This window comes from Paroedura picta, chromosome 3 (assembly GCF_049243985.1).
Source record: "Paroedura picta isolate Pp20150507F chromosome 3, Ppicta_v3.0, whole genome shotgun sequence".
Lineage (NCBI taxonomy): Eukaryota > Metazoa > Chordata > Lepidosauria > Squamata > Gekkonidae > Paroedura > Paroedura picta.
This window is the reverse complement of record NC_135371.1, coordinates 133,570,371-133,585,081: the sequence shown is the minus strand read 5'-3', so window position 1 is coordinate 133,585,081 and position 14,711 is coordinate 133,570,371. Positions and strand designations below refer to the sequence as shown.

At 41.9% G+C, this 14,711-nt stretch overlaps 1 protein-coding gene across 11 annotated transcripts in view; it reads right to left on the bottom strand.

Annotated features, from left to right (window-relative positions):
• The window catches only part of CACNA1G (calcium voltage-gated channel subunit alpha1 G), a 482,930-nt gene that overhangs the window by 67,715 nt on the left and 400,504 nt on the right, over positions 1–14,711 (bottom strand). For 9 of the 11 annotated variants that reach the window (XM_077327962.1, XM_077327955.1, XM_077327961.1 and 6 more), the window contains 4 exons: positions 5,777–5,903; positions 3,839–3,964; positions 3,156–3,245; positions 2,733–2,946 (listed from right to left, as the gene is read on the bottom strand). In XM_077327962.1, coding sequence (XP_077184077.1) covers positions 2,733–2,946; positions 3,156–3,245; positions 3,839–3,964; positions 5,777–5,903 — 557 coding nt within the window. The remainder of the gene's footprint in view (positions 1–2,732; positions 2,947–3,155; positions 3,246–3,838; positions 3,965–5,776; positions 5,904–14,711) is intronic. The other 2 variants (XM_077327956.1, XM_077327960.1) reach the window with 1 other exon arrangement.

Below are 14,711 nucleotides of genomic sequence, written 5' to 3'. Positions count from 1 at the left end.
AATTGTCCAGGGGAAGTGAAAGAGTTCCTGTTACATTTCAATCAGAGGAGCCCTAAACAAACCTGTCATAGACAATTACAGTAAGTCTTATTAGTGGAGATCACATGAAGTTTATAAATGATGTGTATGATATTGTAGTAGAATATTGTAAATCCTGAAATACTTGAATTCATTTTCAGACTCAGGAATTAAGCTGAAGGTGTTACAACTACCTTGGGTCAACAAACCCTGTGTCCTCTGTTACCTTATACAACTTTTTACTGTTCTACTTAAACTATAAAAATATTATTTACAGTATTTATTATTGTTGCAAGATTAATAAATATATGTTACAGTGCTATAAGCATATCGATTCTTACATTATTGTGCCTGATGCTATCATGCCACTGAAGCATAACCAGGATTGCAAACTGTTGTCTGTAGAATGGAATAACAATTTCATAAACCATTTACACATCGTACATAAGTCAATGTGATTCCTATTCATTTCTTTCATTTGGGTTTGCCTTCGCTCAGGATAACATCTTTGCTTCAGCATCAGATTGAAAAGAAAGTTGCTTTTATTGAGGCTTCTGCTGCTGGGGAAGAGGAGGACCAATGCAAAGACAGGGGACCTAATGCTACAGGGATCCAAAGGAAGGGTGGACAATTGACTAGGAACAGGTGATTTACCTCTGTAGAAGAAAGAGGGGCAGGAAGGGAGTTTATCAGGCCAAAGAATAACACATGCAATACTGAGCAGCAAGTTAAGTCCCAAGACTAGGGATCACAGAGCAGGGTGAAGGAAGATAGGCAGAAAGATGAGTGTGGGGCAAACCTTTGAAATATGCAGGAGAATAGAATATGGAGGAGCAATGTTACCATTATCCCACATTATGTGACTATGCCAATATACACCTTGTTTAGACCAGACTTCTGAACAAACTTCCAAAAGTGCTCATTGTTTCTTGGATGTATTTCAATCTTTTAAGAAGGAGAGCCCTTTCCCCAAAGAATGCACAAGCCTGTTCCTAATTCCTCTTTGTAGACTGTTCCCAGTGTTAATTTACAAGGGTGCCCGTTTCATAGAAAAATATGAATTTGTCACAACTCTGGTCTGATTTGGAGGTGATGTACTTTCATTTACAGGCATATTTTATGCATCAAAGTCCAAGGGGTTTTTATGGGCATTGTGATTCTAATCACCTTACAGTATAAATTGCAGCTATTTCTAGTTTCCCATTCAAAGATACTACATCAGCCCAATGCAGTTCCATAGATATTTATCATTGATGTAGTATCTGTAAATGTGCTTCTCAAAAATACTGGTAATTTTATATACATGTGCATCATAAAGACTAACATATATACAAAACTCTGTGAACTTTGGCACAGAAGAAAATATGCAGAATCACCCTAAAACACAAGAGTAGCCCTCAAATATGATGTTAGCACTCTCTGAAATATTTGCTTACCTGTCTTGAAAAAATTATCTGATATATTTTTAAAAGTGTCCCCAAAACACCACAACCTCAGAATTCATTTCTCTTATTCAGACTATCTGTGGTCCTCAGAATTCCACAAGAAACCACACTGCCAGATGTTCACTTTTTTGAACTTCTGATCTGGCATTCCCACATTAATGTGTATAACATTTAAATATTAGATACCAGGCTTTACAATTGCTTAAGTATAGTGGTATAAACTTAAATAACACAATTAATACTTTCTTTAATTCTGGCCATATCATATAGTCATACAAGGAAACAGCACTAAAATCTTGGTTGTTATTAGGACTACTAAACAACAATGAACAATGACAACAAAGAGAGAGTTCTACCAATTTACAGATGCTGATTGAGAAGGGGAGTCAAAAATGCGGAAGAGGAAAAGGGGAAAACACAACAATGAAGGCGATGAGGGATACCATGGATACATGAGTATTTGGCGAAAATTAAGTTGAATAGAAGACATGCAAGATGGAGGAGAGTACCTCTGACCTGTGACCTCTGACCTGAGTTTTATTTCCTGCTTTTTCAATCAAACAGAAACTGAGGTTAAAAGATGATAGGTCAAGTTTCTTAAATTTCATATTTATCTAATATGGATGGGTTCACAAAAGAATAAAATATTATTCTAAGATGCCTACCAAGTGTGTCATTGCATTTATCCCAAATTGGTGAAAATTCTTTTGGTTATTTTCTATGTCTGGTTATTTTCTTTCTTAAAAAAAATCTGTATTTCTCATGCAAGTGCACTATGTTTTCAAGCATTTCTAATATAAGGCTGGCTTTTGTATTATTACATCCTTGAATACATTGTGAAATTTCATTAAATTGGCTTGGAAGCTGACAAAAGAAATCCAACTGTGATCTTACAAGGCTGTAATAAACCAAATAGTGAAAGTATTTATCAGCAACAGTGCAAGACATGCCTAAGATTCTTGGCCTGTTCTGGAACTGCTGGTCTTTGCATTTAACACTATTTGGATAATGCTAAGCTTGAGCAATGAGAAAAATTAAAAAGAAAATCCTTAGAAAAAATAACCTAGCACAAAAGTTAGTTGCAAATCATGCAGCCATTGCTATATTTCCATGGCTTTGCTCAGCCTATGCCAGTGAATATCCTTCATGCAACTTTCATAGCTGGCCATGCTTTTGGGAGGACCCTGAGCTTCAGGCGCTATGCAGCAAGGTGTGGGAAGACTGTCAAAGGTCAAGCAGGACTCGAAAAGATGTGGAAAGACTACCGACCAGCCATCTGTTTCTCCTTACTCCTTCTCTTTTTCTCCAGTCGACGGAGTCTCTTCTCCTCTCTTCTCTTGGCTTCTTCTTCCTCCTGATGTTGACGGCACTTATGAAAGTTTTCCACCACGACTCCCACAAACATGTTGAGGACAAAGAAGGCAACTATCAGCAGGAAGGAGATGAAGTAGAGCAGCATCCAAGGATTATAGTTCATGACTGGCTACAAGGTAGAAGAAGTTGTTAAAATGAATATTGAGTAAGGTACAGATGTGGGACAAATGGTGTTTTTTTAAGGGTTGGACTTAGCTTTGTTGCATGATAGCAAAATACCTTGGACATTTCCATTCCAAGTATTTTTAACAAAACCAAATAATGAAGAATTTTTCGCTTTTTCTCTCGCACTTCTGGAATTTAATGCCAAACACATACCTGCTGATCCACTCCTACAGCATCCAATCCATCATACATGATGTCTACCCACCCATCTTTGGAGGCCAAGACAAACAGAGACATTAAGGCCTACAAAGGTAAAAGGAAAAAAAAATACATTACATTCAAGCTGGAAGAAAACATCTCTTTTTTATTTGGGCATTTCTATTCTCCCTTGCTTGTGCTTGCTGTTTTAGCTTGCTGACAATAATATGGGACTTTCAAGTTAGAAGTCTCCTGTCAGCAAAAACCTATCAGTGACAAATACTGATACAGCAAAGAAGGTTAACTCAAATAGAAGAAAGCCATGTCCATTTTTACCCTCCAGGCATCCAACCCTCAATTCTAATTAGCTCAACTACATCGCTAAAATATGAATGTATTCCAGTGGCCGCTGTAAATGAATGGAGATATTATGATGTTCAGGGTACAGCATGTCTAGCTGTAGTAGAGGGGGCCTTTTACTAGATATACGTAGTCTGCTGCATAGCAGTAGAGCAATTAGAACAGACCAGGGAAGAGTGTGTCTGTCTTAAATCTGAATGCTACTATATAAATGTACACAGTACCACTAGGAAACATGTTATCTGCTATGGCAGCTGGGTATCTGTAAGAATACTTAACATATGTTTTAAATCAAGGAAATAAGGGAGCAAAGAAGCAGATTACCATTCCATTAATACCTGGCCGAGATTATCAAAATTATACTTGTGCCGGACCCATTTGTAGTTGGCTTCTGCACAGTCTGATTTGTTGGTGATGTTCCTTGTATCCTCCCCTTGGCAGACAAAAAACTTCCCCTTGAATAACTGTGAAAACCAAGAATCGGCAAAAGAATTGGCACAAGTCCTCTGCAGAAAACAAATGGATCTTCCAGGATCTACTGTATAGTCTTCAAACATAGCACCACTGGAGACAAAAGCTTCATGAGTTGGGTTAACATGCTGCTCAGTGTTAAAAGCTGTCATAATCTCGCATCATCTTATGAACTGATTGGAAGACTGGGGAAAAGCCACATGACTCAGCTGTATTACAGCTGACAATCCTGAGGCATTGCCTTCAACTGAGTTGGATGGATGTGATTCTCAACAGTATAAGAGGTAACAAGATTTCAGATGATTAAAGATTTTTTTTCATTGGCACACAGGAAGTAACAGGGTGACAGCCTTTATGATGCATATCAGTATAATGGCCTGAAACAAGCCAGGCTAAGTTGACTGCACCTTTTTTACTGAAGGACAGCCAACACTGATATGCTTTGTTTTACTGTGTTAGTGCTTCCTTCTCATAACCCTCATTATGCTTCCTGCTGGGCTCTTCACTCTGTGGGTATGAATTTGCAGGTTGTCCCGGGCCCCGGGAAGTGTGTCTGGCCTAGACCAGGGCCAGGGCCTTTTTGGTCCTGGCCCCAATTTGGTGGAATGAGTTCCCAGAAGAGCTGAGGGCCCTGACGGAGCTCTCTGGATTCTGCCGAGCCTGCAAGATGGAGCTCTTCTGCCTGGCATTTGGTTGAGGCCAGGGTAGTAAGATCGGGTCCCTGCCCTGTGTGCCCCTTTAGATCTCTTGTATCTGTATCCCTTCCAGGCCAAACATCGCCTGTGGTCACCTACCAGTGCAACAGTGATGGCTGCTCAGAAGGCCTGAGGGTTCGCATTGGGGAAAGTAGTCTGTGGATTGTTGCCACCATCAATCGATTTAAAGTTGTCTTTATCTTTTTTATGTAAACTGCCCCATGCAGGCTGTGCCAGGAGTGGCAGTCTATAAATATAAATAAAATAACCTGGACTTGCAAAGAGATGGCAAAACTTTAGGGTTCTGTTTAAGAAAGCGAAATAACAGACATGACCAGAAAGTCATGCATGTCTTATGGAGTGTCGATTAATATTTCTAACAAGAAGTAGTATATTTGTGATTGTATTCTGTCTGTTTTTAATTAGCCATCTTGGTAGCCCTTATAAAGAGAGAAAGGTGGGATCTAAATTTTGTGAGTTAAAATAAAGCAAGATAAAAGCAGCATTGCCAGAAAAACCAGCTGTTAATTTGATGACCCTGAGTAGTGTTATAAGCTCTAAGTGTTATATCTGAATGTTTTTAAACTGTTCAAGTGTACATTTTAATATGTTTTAATTTTGCTATTTTATCCCTTTGCAACTTGATTGCTACATCGTGCCCTTCCTTGAGTCCGAAGAGATAAGGCAGGATAGAACCATTTTAATTAAATAAACAAACATTCCCTGCTGAGTTTGGATCAAGCTGCTAATTAGCTATACCAGTTAATTATTAATCAAGGCCCTTCCCCCACTGTATGTGCCTGTGCGATACAAGAAAATGGACACACGTTGTTGCTGCATGAACACATTACAGCGTACATAAAATATTTTGCATCTATTATAAATAAGAAGCAGCTCTGAGATACTCAGGGTTGTTTTACGTATTGTTCCCACAGTCATCTGTGCATGTGTGTGTGTGTGTGTGTGTGGGTGTACCTTGTCAGCTCTTGGCCTTTATTTGTGGCACATATGGAAATTTGCAAAAGTATATAAGTATGGAGACCCCTGTTTCTAAGCAATGGATTGGGCATGGGGACCTTCTGACTTCAACAAATCCTGCACACAGCCTACCTGGACTCCCAAGATGCCAAAAATGATGAAGAAAGCACAGCAAATCACAACAATATTTCCAATGGGTTTTAGAGATGACATCAGAGTTTCTACCACTAGCTTCAGGCCTTGAGCTCGACTGATGACCCTGAAAGGCAAAAGCCAAGCATTAATGATCCCCTAAGACTACAGTAGCTCATGTAGAAAGTGAATAGAACAAAAATGTAGCTTGAAATAGCAATTAGCCCAAATATAAGCCTTAAAAATTATTAATGTACAAAAACCTGAAGATTTAACACGTACGGTAAAATGAAACTGAAAATATACAACTGGGAGAGCACAGATTCGAACCAAGCTTCAGAAATTGACTTACAGGGAGTTTCTGCATTTAGACCAACCAAGTGGGAACCTGAAAGGACTTGCAGAAGGCATCTCACTTCCCTGTCCCCATTATTTCCTCTTTCCCTTTCCTGAAAGCCCCCATAGTCTCTCTCCTTTTCCTGCTGCCTCTGCTCCCTCTAGGGTTGCCTGGAATCATAACAGTTCTTCTAACTATAGAAAACAATTCCCCTTAGCGTTGCCCAATGATGATGAGAAATACCTGGAGATTTTGGGATGAGGCTTCGGAAGGTGAGGTTTCAGGAGAGATGCAATCTCATCTCAGCAGAATATAACGCCATAAAGTCCACCCTCCAAAGCACCATTGACATGCACATTTTTCTCTGATTTCAGAAAATTGAAGCTTTAGATATAGGGGGTTTTAAATAGTGAATTTAGAGTTGCGCCAGGTTTTCACTGGCAGGTGATGGGAGGGATAGGGTTGCCAATTCCAGGTTGGGAAACTCCTAGAGATTTGGGCATGTAGCCTGGGGAAGGGCAGGGATCTCAAATGGGTACAGAGTCTACCCTCCAAGCAGGGGAACTGATCTCTGTAATCTGGAGATGAGCTATAGGTCCCACCAAGAGGATGGCACCCCTAAATTAGTGCATTCCCTAAATGAATGCATGGGGCAGAAAGGCCAGGCTGCTGATGGCATGGCAGCGGGGCAAATCCCCGCTTATGCATGATACTGCCACCAGGGTGGCCACTCCTGGACCTGACCCGCAGTAGGGCCTCTGACTGGCTGCAGCTGCCATCAGAGGCCAGGCCAGACCAGGCTCATGCATATGGGAAGAGCCCGGCCTTCTAGGCCTGGCTCCTCTCCCCAACCCACAGTGTCCCTGCAAGGACACAAAATGTCCCATTCAGCTTCACAGTGCTATAGAGCTGAATGGGGCATTTTTACACCCACCATGATGGTAGGATAGCGGCATGCTGCTCTTCTACCATTATGCCTCCACTCCCCCTGCTGCCATCGCCACCATGAGTCATGGTGAAACCTTCTGGCCATGGAGATGTGCATGCACATGCACATGCACATGCACAACACCGGGGTGGACCATGTGTGTTGGGGGATTTTGTCCCCCATGCTTACACAGGAGGCAGCGGGGCATGTTGCCCCACCACGAGAAATTGGCGGTGGCCTATTGCAGCAACACCCTTGTATAATCGGTCAGAGATTTTACTTCTGTCACTTCCTCCTGCTCTAGTGCAGCAGTTCACTAGAGTTCTCAGCAAATTCTGTATTGCTTTTTCAGAAATTAAATAATATCCTATTTATCCTCATAGGCAACAATCTCATATTTTGTAAAACTGAGTTTGGCAACATATTACTCAGCATAATTCATCAGATGTGGCCCTTTCTGCCTCTTGGACAGTGGTTCACTTCTGCCAGGAGTCAAAATAGATTGTTTTAATTTAACTCACCGTCACTTGTGACACTAACTTCCTGATTGGAATTTCTGCACCTTGGGGAAGGGAGGTATCTTTCTCTATTCTGATGTTTGTCAAAGCTTCAACAGTATATTTCTATATTTAAATACACCAATCTGAATTCTCATCAGAGCTGGAATGATTATAGTGCTATTTCGGTTCCCTGTTATCGTCACTTGCATTCCCAACTCTTTTTGACAAATACCTTCATTTCAATTGAGCCCCCAGCGAGGCTTCCTTAATTTAATTGTAGCCTCATCTGTTTCACTTTGTTGCTTGGGGTTCTGTGGCCTAACACTAGTTCATCCAAATATGTAACAGTTCCAGTGAAATGAAATGTATATTTTGGGTACAGTTTTCTTTTGGGTTTATTTCTTTGATTATTTATTTTCTGCTCTAATAGTAAAAGCCCATTGCAGCTTCTCTTTTATTTATTTATATAGATTTCTACACACAAATATGATGGTACAGCGAAATCTGGGCTATACGAATCAATTTGAATTTTCCAATATGACCTGCTCTGTTAATATCCCTATTGGTCAACTAAACAGCAGAGTTATTCTTTCTTCTTATACATGCCAACTAGGAGTGCCAGCCTCCAGGTGGGACCTGGGTATCCTTCTGGGTTTACAGCTCATCTCCAGACAACAGAGAAGTTCTTCTGGAGAAAATGGCTGCTTATGTGGACTATATAGCATTTCCCCCCATTTATGTCCCTCCCCTCCCCAAACCCCACCCTCTGTAGGTTTTTCAAAACCCTGAGCTGGCAACCTTAATGCCCACAAATATATATCCAGCTATATGTTATCAACACTTGTATTACTAGAAATCAAAGAATCACATGTTTTGAATGTTTGAATGTGTGAAGTTGAATTCTATGCAAATGAACAAGCAAAAAGACTAAGAATTAGATTGGGATGCGGTAGGCAAGGTCAGGCAGGAGACCATCAACTCTCTCTCTCTCTCTCTCTCTCTCTCTCTCTCTCTCTCTCTCTCTCTCTGCTAAGGCCTGCTTGGCCCTTCCTCCTCAGCTCCCCTTGAGCCAACTTAATAAAGGGTTGTCTGGGGATAGGCTGGCCTGGACTCACCAATTACTCCAGACAAGACTGCCAATGATTGAAGGGAACCTGAGCAAAGGCTTCTCTGGCTGCCCCCCCATGAGATTTTAAGATGCTGGTATGGAGGTAGGGTTGCCAGGCCCCAATTGAGGCCTGGTGACCCCCTGATTTTGTGTCTTTCTTTCCATTTCAGGGGTTTAAGAAATTGGGAAGAATCCCTTCTCCCCAACAGGGAAGAAGCCTGAAAAAAAAAGATGTTTCTGTGTCACCTGAAAGTGCTATAGAAATGTTGGTGATATTGGGGGAGGCACACTCTGGTTTTTGGGTAAACACCTATGGTGAGGCACTCATTTTACCATAGAATGTTGCCCCCAAACCAAAGCATCCTCACCAATGTCCCTATGTCACTTGTGGGTGACATAGAAGCATCATGTTTTTTTTCAGGCTTTCCCCCCTCCCTGGTCCTGGTAAGACCCGCTGGCTGGTCCAGTGGACCTGGCAATCCTATCTGGTGGCTTGCCCAGGAGGCCAAAGCTGCTTCCGGCTTCCTCCTCTGGCTTATTTATGGATGCAAAGCAAGTAGTGATAGGCAACTACAGCATATGGCTACAGCAACATCAGTGGCATGACTGGCGAAAATCAACCCAAAAAGATTTTTTAAAGGTGCCTATAAAAGCTGCCTTCTTTTTTATTCCAATATGTGACAAGGTTCCAGTATTGAATACCCTGTTTCACCTTCGCTTTTTCATAGCCTATTACATCAGCACAGACAAAAATTCTAGCTTCCAAGCGGTATGGCAACCTGCATGGTATGGATCCCGGCTGTTGCAGGCTGCTTGCCTGAGGCCCGCCTCCCTTCAGAGGAGCATGCCAGCCCTGCTGGGCTTTGACATTGCTGCTAGCACATTGCTGGCTGTGGTCACTCCCTTGCTCCTTTCTCTATAGCCCCTAGTTAGGCTGCCTGAGTCAGTGGTGCCTAGGTGAGGCTGTCCCCAAGCAGAGTCCCCTCTGAAGCAGGTGAGTGCAGGGGTAGGGCCACTGCCCCATGGCACAACTTAACTCCTCTGTCCCCCTGAATAAGAGTACAGTTGCCTCACATTTGTGATAAAGGCACATGCAAAGCCCCTTCACACTAGCCCAGTATATGTATAAGAGCGCATTCCCATTTTAACCCCCCCCCATCAGCCAATCACTGCTTTTAAATGATCTTGCCTTCACTACTTTCATTCTCCGCTCTCTTTAACAACTGCCCGCTGACTAGCTGAGGCAGCCATGACTGGGAGCTCCCATGCTCCTAAGTGACCTTCACTGATGCAGCATCTCTCTTTAATACAGCAGAATATTTCATAACTGTGGATTAGATTATACCGCCGCAGTCAGGGAGAAGCAATCAATAGGCAAGACAGATCCAGGGAGGAAAACAAAGCCGCCCGAGTCACTGCCTTGCCTTGCCAAGGACAAGGCTTACCAAGGGCAGAGTTGCACCACAAGAACTAAGCACTGAAGTTTGTTTGCCTTGTGAAAGCCACCAAGTCATTTAAGGCCAAGCTTCACTCTGAAACAGCTTACCCAAAATAAACACAGGCAGAGCCAGCTCTGGCACAGAAAAATCTGCAATAACATCCCATATGTTTTTGAGGATGTCTACCTTCTCAATAGCTTTGCCAGTACTAGCAGCAATAATACAGTTGGAAAGTTGAGTGCCAAAACAGACAAGATGCTGGAAGATCCATATCAGTGGGTTTTCTTTTTCCTGAAGGGAAATAGCAGCAGTCTAAGGACCCAATTCAAATCAAGGCTGTGGAGTGCGGGGAAGAGGGACTGAACTCTTCTCCTCTGTATCATTTTGTGAATTTAAAACAACCCTCCCTCCCCCAAGTTATTGCTTTTAGCCTTGATGGGTGGGTGGGGGGACAAAAAAGAGAGGGTGCCTATATTCTAGGACAATGAACAGCCTGGGGGGAGGGGGAGAGAGGAATGCTTTTGACTGGCAAGACCATGGGAAGGGAAGGATTAACACCCTCCCCCAGTCAACCCACACACAACTCTCAATTCTGAATTGGGGCCCATTCAGCTCCAGTTTCCTTTTTGAAAACCTGGGACAATATTCAATGATTTTCCAGCATCCTGTATATTTTGATCCTGATAGGGCAGAGTAGCTGTCACAGTTCTGCCTTCCAGTGATAACAGTTCATCAGATGAAGGTGGGAGCTAGTTTCTCAGAGAGCTGAAACAGCATGGAACTCAGTGTTCAAAGGAGTGCAGCTGGCTGTGTCAACACAGACTGAAGAGGTGAAGCCCCAGCCAGGAATGTCAAGGTGCATCCCTAGAGTCACCACACCTGCATTGATGCTGTCCACAAAGGGTTGTGCTGCATGAGAAGAGATGGTTGGCATGCTTAATGAGTTGCCAATGTACAAAGGACAGTGTGTGATGGCAGGATGACTTCCACACAGACTGCTCAAGGAATGGTTGTGAAGAATGCAGTGTGGATGCAGTTTTGACCCAGCAGCAGGCCTGACGATGCCCAGTAGCACATTAACAAAGTACATTTGTGGAACATGGTGTTCCAAACCTTTGCCCCTAGCCCTTAGTGCTTACTGAAATTATATTCTTCCCCTTTTAACTTACGAGCACTCAGAGTGAAAATATTATGCTTTTCCTTGCTTTAGGGAACCATCAGCACCTTGGTGATGCCGTAGCCCTTATTCCAATGCCCACTCTTACCTTAGATACCTTTACACATAGCAACCAACACACCTCCTAATATGAAAAGGGACAAACACAGCTCAACTCATAAGCCTGGTAAGGAAAGACTCAAGGATAACTGTCAATATATAGAAATGAAAAACAGCCCACATGGCTACTATTTATCTACCACCTGGTTGACTCTGATGATGAATAAATAAAAATGGTCATGTCCAGTTGCCTTTTCCCATGAGGACAGTGCCATTATATTCATTTGGTAAAAACACGGGCTTGAAACATCACTGGAAATTTTAAATGCAATCCTAGGAACATGTTCCCAGGAATATGGCCCATTAAATTGATCTGAATAGATTCTGGGTAGATCTGCTTAGGACTGCAGTTTATTTTCACAAGTTAGATGTTTCTGTATGTCAAAGCATCCTCCCTCAACCCATTCAAGACCTATCAGGAGCTCCAGTATAGTCTGTACCAGCCACATGGACTATGGATGTTGTTTTATTTATCATATTTATTCTCAATATGTCTTCATCTGTGGATACTTAAGCCCAGAAATAAGAGCTAGGAACAGACAAGATAGATCTTTTTACACAGAAATGCTCCAGGTTTGAGAAAAATCTGAAATCTAAAGAAAAAATCAATCAAACAAACAAACAAAAAGACTCCACACACAGTTCATCAGGAGTTAAACTCCTCCAAAATAATAATAGTGCCTCTACCTTTAAGAAATGTGTACTTTCATTGGCCACTGTGGTGGTAGCTAGGCAACCACAACAATACTGCCATTCTTCAAATCTGATTTATGTGAGTAAAAAGCAGAGGTAGTGGGGCAGGATCACTGCACCTCACTGTCTGGCTTTTGAGTTCTTCCCCCTTAACTCTCACATCCAGCACTGACATCTGGTATATTTTAAGCAAGTATAGAGAGCCGTAGTTTTTTGCTGCCAAAGAAAAGATTTAAAGAGCAATGCAGAGATTTCCACATCCTCCAGATCCAGCAAGAATTCCTTGTCCCTTTCTCACAACTCTTAATTCTCTCTCCTGTTTCCTTCCTCTCACTTCACTGTCTGCTGTGTTACATACTTGGCTAGAACCACGCCGACAGTACCTACCAAAATAGACCATTTTTGAAGCAGACTCCCAACATGAAACAATAATCATATGCAGAGTTCGCATAGCATGCATAATATAATCTGCATAATTTATTCTGAGCACTAAAACCACACTTGGATATTATGGCGCAAAGTACACACAGCTTGGGTTTTAAACCTCTCTGGCATTTCCTCAGCTTCAATGATAATGCAGTTCTCATGTCTGGAGGAAATAAAAATGCTAGAACTTTTTACAGAAAGCAAATAATCTCTGATCACTGGAAGAAGGCAAAATGTTTATGCTGAAGGGCTCCTGGACCATTAAAACTAAATGGAAGGAAGAAGCTGAAGAGCTGACAATAAAAGCATTTCCCGAATATTATTACTAGCTCCAACAGGGCAGCCTTAGCTAACCTATCATCTCTTGTATATCAGCACACTGATATCTCTGCAACTGCCACCTCCACATCTCCCAGCCACTGTACTGTCAATTTAGAGCTAAAAAGTTTGGTTAATTTGAACCTTTCAAAAGTCCCAACCTGGGAGCTACCTGAGTTAGCATTAAGAGTAACAGTGGCAGGTATATAAACAAATGAGGGGAACTGAAGTTAGGATGTGTTTTCCCTCCTGAGAAGCATTTTTTAAAAACTTTCTATTCCCCTGAGTTCTTCCTAGTTTTGCTGGTCTCAGCAATCCCACTCAGACAGTTCCAAAGCCACAAGAACACATTTGCCAGGTATAGGCCTTCTAGTCTGATCAGAGCATTTGCAGCAAAGTGGGAAGTTCAGATTTGCCTTTGACACTCCGAGAAAAGATAATATGATAGAAAAAGAGCTATGAAACAACTCTTGCATCCGTGTGCTGTGAAGAGTGAATAATTCATACATCTATTTTGGAAGCCGAAGCCTTTTCTTGTATTTGAACCCAGCCTGGATGCAGAAGGGAGAAAAATGATGGCTGCAAGTAATTCACACACACAAGGGTTGCTGTCCCATAGAGACTACCCCAAGCAGTTCTCTATGAAAGGCTTCCAGAATTTCCTTTTCCTTCCCTTCAGAGCTATTCAGACTGGTTTATTGCGCTGTCACCACAGAACTTAATAACCTCTTTTGCACCCAATCATCAGCCCAAGTTTCTACAGAAACTTTGTTCTATCTAGCTTAGTCACAAATCTGCCTCTTGACCTGAAGTCATTCATGATACCCTAGCCCTTTATTTTACCATATGGAAAACAGAGCCCAAAAGGTAGTGATTCCTCACTAGAATTACATATATCTGTTCTGGAAGCTAAAACTTGGACAAAACAATTTTGCGGCCCAAGCAGGCTATGCATAGAATCACACAATCATGATGCAGAAACTTTGTGGAAACACAGCAGGTGTGGGTGTGGTCACTACCAGGATCGCAGACCACTTGGGAGCTCAGCTGCTTAGATCAGAAACAGCTGAGCTGTAGGGCCAGACTGCTCCCACAGCGTAGTGTTTAAAGGGGCTTTCTTGACATCACTCTGCACAACATAGCTGTTTCTGATTTAAATAGTGGGAGCAGTCTGTTCCTGCTGCTCAGGTAATTAGGTTGGAGACATCTGAGTTGCTAGAGCAGCCTGCTCCCATAGCTCAGGGGTTCAGAGCCTGAAACAACTGAGCTGTGGGAGCAGGCTGCCCCTGCACCTCAGTTGGTTTGGCCTAAACCTCATAAACCAGTTCAGTTTGCATAAAAGCCAACTGGGTTTATGGCTTGGTTCATGGTTCACTCATGAACCACAAACTAAACTTGATTTTTTGTGGTTCATACCCATCCCTAGCAAATAGGCCTCATTTTATAGATTTGTTTCTAGTGACAGAATTAAGATAATATAATTAAATGTATACTTTGACTGCACCTATGATCTTATGCCAATTTAGGCAATAAATAACAATAAACAGGATAACTTAGTTCACACTCAAATAAATAACCTTAGAATCAGAAGCAATCAGAGACCTCTATAAAAAGAAAATTAAAATAATTGCAAATTATGTATCATCAATCACATACTTGAGCTACTGTAAATGCATTTGTACAATAATTATTTGTTAATTGCAAAACCATATTCTAAATGAACTATCATAGTGATTAAGTGAAAATATTATTAAAACACTGGCCTAATTCAGATGGGTAACATGGTGTTACATGGAGCCATATACATATATTACAAGCAGCTGCACACCTGGATTGTTCATGTATGAATTAGACCTCGGTGAAAGCTCTTTTGCACCTGTGAAAGGAACAGCACATAACTAAAGGGTGAG